Source organism: Calidris pugnax, unplaced genomic scaffold, assembly GCF_001431845.1.
Source record: "Calidris pugnax isolate Ruff unplaced genomic scaffold, ASM143184v1 scaffold44, whole genome shotgun sequence".
Lineage (NCBI taxonomy): Eukaryota > Metazoa > Chordata > Aves > Charadriiformes > Scolopacidae > Calidris > Calidris pugnax.
In genome coordinates this window covers 3,799,085-3,806,722 of record NW_015094506.1, presented here as the reverse complement: position 1 = coordinate 3,806,722, position 7,638 = coordinate 3,799,085, and the positions used below count along the sequence as shown (strand labels likewise).

The following is a 7,638-nucleotide window of genomic DNA, read 5'->3' as shown; positions in this document are numbered from 1 at the left end:
GCTGTTTGGACTTCTCTGAACGCTGGAAGGGTTAGTGGCTTTGTGTGGGATCAGCATCTTGTTTCACACACCTGCTGGTCTCTGAACACATTCCTGTTGTATTAACGAAGACTTGAATTGAGAGATTCATAGATCTGTGGTGTTCAGACACAGGATACTAAAAGCTATGTTACTATTCTTAGTTTGTAAATTGTCCTTTTGATACCATCTTGTTTTCTTTTGTAGGTATAAATAAAAACACTGTTGTCAATAAATTGTGAACTTCGTCTTTATTTGTGGAGTGTAAAACCATCTTTGCCCCTGTTCTTCCCAGTTCTTAAAAAAAAAAAGTCAAATTCAAGGAGTTGGAAACAGCTGTTGGCAACCCACTGAATTTTAATTGAAATTGAACATGAGGAACTGCTGTCACTGAAAGGGAGTGGGGAGGATGTGTGGATACCTGTGGTATTAGAAGATTCATGTCATTATAGGGGAATGTATTTTTCCCAAACGTTACGGGACTTGAATAGCATGGGGGTCAGGCAGAGCTACCTTTCAGGAGGATGTTGGTTCATCCAGAGTTAAAGTAAGAGTTTGTAGCATCTGCTGTGGCAGATGTGGCCGTGTGTGACATGGGTCAGTGGCTTGTGTGTATGTTGTCAGACTTAATGGTACCACATTGCCTCGGCACTCGTTAAAGGACTAAAGGCAATGACAGTTTCCCTTAAACTCCTTGTGCTGCCTCAGGGTCAAGGTGGAGGCGTGTTTTGGAGGTAGATGCTGGGAAGAGCTGGGAGAGAATAATTGGCACTACATCACCAGTATTGGCCAGCACTAACTAGCACCAAATTCAAGTAAGAAGAAATAAAAAAAACAGAAAGGGGGAAAGTCTCGAACAGATTAAAAAGCACAGCAGCTTTCCAGGCCTCACTGTCTTCCTGGCACTGGAGTGACACTCGGCTGAGCCATCCGTTAGTCAAAAAAGGGCCAGGAAAGGAAAGCTGTGGTCTTCAGAGCTTCATCTTCGGAACTTCTTGTGGAAGTGTCTTCAAACAGGCATGGGAAGACTCAGCTTCTTTCCTTTTAGGACTGTGCCAAGAGAAAGAGAAGGTAATGAAGGAACTTGGGGGAATTAAACTGTTTCATGGTTTCAACTAATATTTTTCTGAACTTGCTATTTTGAGAGGTAGAGAGCTGATCGCCGGGTTTGCAAATGGCAGTGAAATTACAGCTGATAAATGGACTTTCCTGGGCATCCTCCATGTGCTCCTGGAGGCTGGTCAGGAGCAGGGCCGTGCTTTCTTCAGGTAATCCAGGGAAAAGGGAAGAATTTATGTGATGCTTGATGGGAGACAACCACTACAAAATTGCTTCTAAGGGAGGAAACTCCCTAAAATCTATACTCCTTCACTCTAAAGGAGAAGGTTCTTGCTTTCTTTTCTGTGGTTACTCTTTCTAACGTGTGGACCCCCTTAATTCCCCCATTTTTTCAAGATGATGTAGTTTGGAGCCTGCTGTTCTACCTCCAGTACCTTCTACCCTCCATGACCCTTTTTAACAGAGAACTTGACCGCAATAAATGGTCTATGGCCAGACTCCCTGAGCCTGACCTACCTCATCTGATCTGGAAGCTGGGATGGGGCACCTCCTGGAAATGCTAGAGTCCCACAGACATAGATGAGGTGGATAGAGAAGTGGCTGCCCTGGCCCTGTGGTGGTCAGTGGTGTGGAGTCCACCTGGTAGCCTGGTACTGGTGGTTTGCCCTGGAGGTGGGAGCTGGGGCCCACCTGGTCCAGTCACCTGTAGGTGATTTGCTGATGATGCACAACGAGGGGGAGTGGCTGATAACAGCAGATGGGGTCAGAGGGACCGTGCCAGGCTGGAGAAATAGGCTGACCCCCCATGAAGGTCAGCAAAGGGAAATGCTGGGGTGGAGTGATCCCCCCTACCATTATGTGCTGGGGGCTGCCCAGCTGGAAAGCGGCTTGGCAGAAAAGGCCCTGGGGGTGCTGGTGGACACAGTTGAACGTGAGCCACCACTGTGCCCTTGTGGCAATAAATTCAAACAACCTCCTGAGCTGGGAAGGGAGGTGGTCCTTCCTCTCTGCTTGGCCCTGCTGACGCCACAGAAGGGGCAAAGGGTCCAACTCTGGCCTCCCCAGTCCAAGAGACAGGGACATACTGGAGCAAGTCCAGAAAGGCCATGAGGATGATGTAGAGACCGGAGCATCTGATGGAAGAGCACAGGCTGAGCTGAGGCTGCTCAGCCTGGAGAGGGCTGAGGAGCATCTTCTCCGTGTGCATAAATGTCTGATGGGGGGAGTAAAGGAGGCAGAATGGGACTCTGCTCAGTGGAGCCCGGTGATGGGGAAATTCCATGTAAACATAAGAAAAAATAATTACAATTTTTTCCCTGAGGGTGGTCAGACACCAGCACTGGTTGCTCAGCGAGGCTGTGGTGCCTCCATCCCGGAGATACTCGAAACCTAACTGGACAGGACCTTGTCAAACTGCTGTAGGTGACCCTACTGTGAGCAGGGGCTGGATTAGATGATTTACCACCCCCAGTTGCTCCCCAAACTCAGCTGTTCTGTGAAATGCAAGCTTTCGGGAGCTGAAAGCTTCCTGGGAATATCGTTTAGGTCCTTGTGTTACCCAGAATGGAGCTCATCTAGTTTTGAAAACAAGATAAAGAGAAGTTGCCTTCTATAAAAATCCCTTTGCAATGCTTCGCTGTGGGCTCTGAAAGTCTTATTAAATACATTTCTTTATATAACACACCTTTGCTTTTTTTTTTTTTTTCAGCATCTCTGCCCTTTTGTCTCAGCTCTTCTGTGTTGGAAATGTTTTGAAAAGGGGCTCTTTTTTTTGTGTATGAGAGTGTAAAAGAGGTGCAACCTGCTCTAATATTGCTGGTTTTCATAAATGACTGCAAAGCATTTGCATATCTTCAGTCACCTTTTCTCTCCCTTCAGCGGGAACGTTTGTGTAAAAGAAAAAAAAAAAAAAAAAAAAAAGCTTTTTTTTTTTTTTTTCAGCATCTCTGCCCTTTTGTCTCAGCTCTTCTGTGTTGGAAATGTTTTGAAAAGGGGCTCTTTTTTTTGTGTATGAGAGTGTAAAAGAGGTGCAACCTGCTCTAATATTGCTGGTTTTCATAAATGACTGCAAAGCATTTGCATATCTTCAGTCCCCTTTTCTCTCCCTTCAGGGGGAACGTTTGTGGTAAAAAAAAAAAAAAAAAAAAAGAAAAAGGCAATTCTCTTCCTGCTGTGATGTCCCGGGGACAAATGTTTTTTCTTCTTCCTCCTGTATCATCTAAATTTTGCAGTTTTATCACTAGCGATGTGAGACTGAAAGCCAGCAGTTGTTTTTTTTTTTCCCCCCTTTTGTTCCCACCATCCCCAACTACAAAGGGTATGGATTTAGCAAAAAAATACAGAAGGACACGGGACACATCAATTGAGTGAAGCTAAAATGGGAATTAGTTTAACCAAAAAAAAAAAAGAATTGACGTGGAGGACCTTGATGGCAGTTTTACAAAGTACTTTTCTGGCTACAAAAATGTTTTAATGACAGAAGAAAGTCTTAATCTGCCAAGGCTGGCCACCTGCTCGGTGCTCCTGTCACCTCTCTATCAGCAGGTATATCGCACGAAGCTACCAAAGATCCTTGAACCATCAAAGGCCGGGCCATCACTACTGCTTTCGGCAGAATAGTTTGGGAATGTGAAGAAGGTAAAAAACATTTGTTCCCTCAGGCAGATTTCATCAAATTCCATCTTCCCCAACAGAAAAGTGTTTTAGAACGTACTTTGGCCTCAGCAAACCGTAGCGCGTTCTACCAGATTCTATGATGCACTTGTTAGCTCTGGTACGTGGCCATTTACCAAAAGCACGGCGCTGAAGTGGAAAGGACGTCAGATTTTGGGAAATAGAAAGGGGTGTCGTGTCCGTGCAGCTGCCTGTCTTCCTACGGAATCAGTTCTTGGGAACGTTACGTCTTTTCCATCAAAAGAAAAAGTAGGCTTAATAATCTTTCTATATGTCGGCAGTTGCTTCTCAGGTACATTGTCTGCCTACAGCTATTTTTTTTTCCCCTCCTCAAATTTTTTTGCGTGATTCATAATCTTTCAAAATGTATTTAGAATTGAATATACCTCAATTGTTAACTGGTGGGGTTAAACCAGGCTTAGCTCTGGTTTAACTTCTACTTTGTTTCACGCACACGTCTAGAGCCTTGTGAGCAGTGATGCCCGTTTGCATTCAACAGATGTAGTTTTTTAAACTGGATTTTAGGTGGACAATGTGCATCACAAATACAGCAAAGAATTAAGTCACGTTAAGGATTAACGCATGGCAAGCTGTAGCTCCACCATATGTTGCATGAGCGCCAAATGAACATTTCGGATTTATACCAACCCCTTTAGAATCATAGAATGGTTCAGGTTGGAAGGGGCCTTAAAGATCATCTAGTTCCAACCCCCCTGCCCTGGGCAGGGACACCTCCCACCAGACCAGGTTGCTCAAAGCCCCATCCAGCCTGGCCTTGAACACTTCCAGGGATGGGGCAGCCACAGCTTCTCTGGGCAACCTGTTCCAGTGCCTCACCACCCTCACAGTAAAGAATTTCTTCCTAATAGAATCATAAAATACCTATAACTTTACCTACCTTTGGTAACATAGAGATAGAAGAAGTCACAGTAGAAGATGGTCTGTACCACCCCTGAAACTACAGCGATCTGGTCGTAGAAGTTCTCCGTGTAGTAGCGCCAGACCCAGTTGGCAATGTAGAGAGCACGGTAGAGGCCCAGGAAGAAAAGGTAGTGGGTCGTGATGGTCTCTGCTTCCCCCGTCTTGCTGATCATGAAGAGCTGAGGAAGGATAGCTACAGACTCCAGGTAGATGGAGAAGGTCCAGAGTATCTGTGAGATGTGAAATGAAGGCAGTGGAGAGTCTGGGTGCTGATCTATAAGCATTAAGAGCCAAAGCTTTAATTTGGCAGGGCATTGATATACGAGGGGGATGAACAGTGCTGCTGGAGTTGGAGAAAAGAGCCTGCTGTGCTGGGACTGAGAGGAGGCAGCGCTGAGCTGCTCTGTAGATAGTATGGTCTTCAAGGCCTGCCAACCTTGCCTTTCCTGCCTGCTTTTGCTGTTAAAAATCTCAACCGTTCAACATGCTGCAAACTCTGCTGCCTGGTGTCAGGCTCCTGCTTCCCCCTTCCCTTTCCCCTGCCTCAGGTTTTCCTTACCTCCAAGGGGGTGAAGCTGTGGTTCTCCAGAAACGACAGGCCTGTGACGGGGACCAGCAGGAACTCGAGGCGAAAGGAGTCATTCTCGCTGTCAAACGTTTTCCGGAACTTCACATAGATCATGTACACGGTGACGTAGGCACATATCAAAAAAATGACCTGGGGGAGGGAAGGGAGATGGCAAGACCTTACCTGTGATTACACCTTCTGTGCTTGAAGAGAGGATGGCTTTGCCAAGGTCAAGATCTTTTAACCTGGTTCTAGTGGGGCTGTGCCAGGGTGAGATAGTGGTGAATGCTTTTTCTGCCCTGGCCTGTGGATGAACTTCTGCTGCAGACACTCCAGCAGTCAACTAAAGATTGCCCCACCACGAGGACCACGCTTGCTTGAGCCCTCTAGGGCTCTGTGTGAAGAGGTTGGCCTGGTGGCAGCCATCTGTTAATGCTCCTGCTGTGCAAGGGCACCCAGGTTTGATTCCTCATGTCTTGTTCTGATTCTGGTGGTACTAAATGTGGCGGGCTTACCTCATTCACTGACTGTGGTGAGGGGTTGATTTTTTGGTCAATGAAGGGCCAGTGACACCAAAGGAAGCATCTTTATCCACCCTTCCTCTGTATAACCCCCTGTAGCGTTGGTGACAAGTGAAGACAATGGAATGGCTCCTCCTTCCCTCTGTCTGAACATTTCATTGACCATGTACCCTTGCTTCCCCCAGAAACTGCAGTGAGGTGAGGGGAACCCCTGCTTCCACACTGCCCTCTCCTTACCTTCATCACGGTGTTATAGACAGAGATGAAGGTGGTGAACAGGTCCAGATAGCGGGTTGTGAAGACGAGGGCAAAAAGAATCTGACTCTTCCCAGAGATACCTGCATGGCAGGGAAAGAAAGGTGAAGCCGATGGGAGGAAGGACCCTTGGATGATGGTTTCCCCTTACACCTTCCTTGGAAGCCGTTGTATATATGTTTGTTGCTTTGTGAGCCTGGTCTGGCATGTAGGTGCTGTGGTGGCTCTAGACCTATCTCAAGACTGGCCAGAGCCTCCTAAGTAACAGAGCAGGATCCTGCTGACGCCCCTGAGCCCTGCTTTGGGTTGTAGGGACCAGGCACATTCGCTGCTTTGGCCAACTCAGTCCTTACTGTCATCAAAATGCCTTTATCTTCCCTCCCTCGTCCCCTTCGCCTGCCCACCTCACCAGGGGGCTGTGTGATGTGACATCTGCTCCACCAGGAACAAGCTGTGGGACCAGGGACCAGCCTAGGGATGCTGATGGAGTTTACTCACCACTGGTGGGGAGAGGCAAAGAGACCCACCCATTTCTCTACCTGTGATAATGGCCGCGGTGCTGCAGCCCAGCCCCAAAGTCTCTTGAGAAAGGAACTGTGAACTCTGAGCAAAATCCTCCAGCGGGAAGCTGCTGCCCTGATTTCCTCGCCCAGGGATGGGGCAGCCTCTGGTACGTGGCTGCCTGCAGGTAGGTCCTCTGACCCAAAGCAGCCTTCTCTCGAGGTTGCCTGTTTTGGTGCCACCACAACTTTTCAAACTCATTTTCCATCTCCCTTTCTGGCCTCCCCTTTGCTTCACCACCCCGACACTAACACCTGCCTGAGGCCGTGCGCCTTGCCACATCACATCCTTCCAACTCAGCCTTCTCCTGGCAGGGACACCTCCTGGAGGAGGATGACTTCCCTCAAAGAGTCCACCGGGGAGGGCTGCCAGCTTGCACGGGCTATTGCTGGCCTTTTTTGGTACCCGTTTTACTCGCACCCCTCGCCGAGCCGCCCTCCATAGAGGGCCCCTTCCTTCCCCAGGCCATTGGAGCACTCACCGGCGCAGGACTTGGACTTGTGGATCTTCACCAGGAGGATGATGATGGCCAGCAAGTGGGAGATGTCCCCCAGGATGCGGAAGACATTCATGGTGGTGGAGGGGCTGCTCTGGAGCGCAGGGAGCGGGACACTTTCTGCAGGCGGGGAGGGGGAGGGCAGGGAATTTTTTCCCCCCGAGCCTCAACCAAAGGAACTCTCTCCTCTGGCTCAACTTTCCCTTTTTCCCCAGCCCGGAGCCTTCTCTTCTAGTGGAGAAAAGTTCAGGCTCCCCTCTCCCCTGGCTGCAAGCGCCTTTTCTCTGCGAGGAGCTCAAGCCGGACGTCTCCCTCGCTTACTTTCCCCCCTCCCAAGGGTGGATTTTCTCTCTTCCCCCCACCCTGGGCCTTCCTCTCCCCGCTCCGGGCAGAAAGTTGGGGTTTGTCCCCAGGAGAGCCCCGGGCTGAGCCTGCTGAGCAGCCCCGGAGCCAGCGCTGGGTGACGGTGACGTGGCTGCGGGCTGGCCGGGGAGGAGAGAGGAGGAGGAGGAGGAGGCGGGAATAACTGCGCTATTTTTCCTTTTTTTTTTCTTTTTTTTTTTTTT

At 48.8% G+C, this 7,638-nt stretch overlaps 1 protein-coding gene across 1 annotated transcript; it reads right to left on the bottom strand.

The window, feature by feature from the left end:
* Positions 1–252: 252 nt before the first annotated feature.
* KDELR3 (KDEL (Lys-Asp-Glu-Leu) endoplasmic reticulum protein retention receptor 3) lies at positions 253–7,532 on the bottom strand. Its single transcript, XM_014963582.1, has 5 exons — positions 7,058–7,532; positions 5,998–6,098; positions 5,231–5,389; positions 4,649–4,901; positions 253–1,068 (listed from the first exon to the last, which is right to left on the bottom strand). Exons 1-5 carry the CDS (start codon positions 7,146–7,148, stop codon positions 1,028–1,030), a joined length of 645 nt encoding a protein of 214 aa, XP_014819068.1. The 5' UTR covers positions 7,149–7,532; the 3' UTR covers positions 253–1,027.
* Between the last annotated feature and the right edge of the window lie 106 nt (positions 7,533–7,638).

Coding starts and splice junctions, on each gene's coding strand:
- KDELR3 (XM_014963582.1), bottom strand. CDS start 7,148: ATGAATGTCTTCCGCATCCTGGGGGACATCTCCCACTTGCTGGCCATC. Junction 5,390..5,997: donor TCTATAACACCGTGATGAAG/GTAAGGAGAGGG, acceptor TCCCTCCCCCAG/GTCATTTTTTTGATATGTGC. Junction 4,902..5,230: donor ACAGCTTCACCCCCTTGGAG/GTAAGGAAAACC, acceptor CACATCTCACAG/ATACTCTGGACCTTCTCCAT.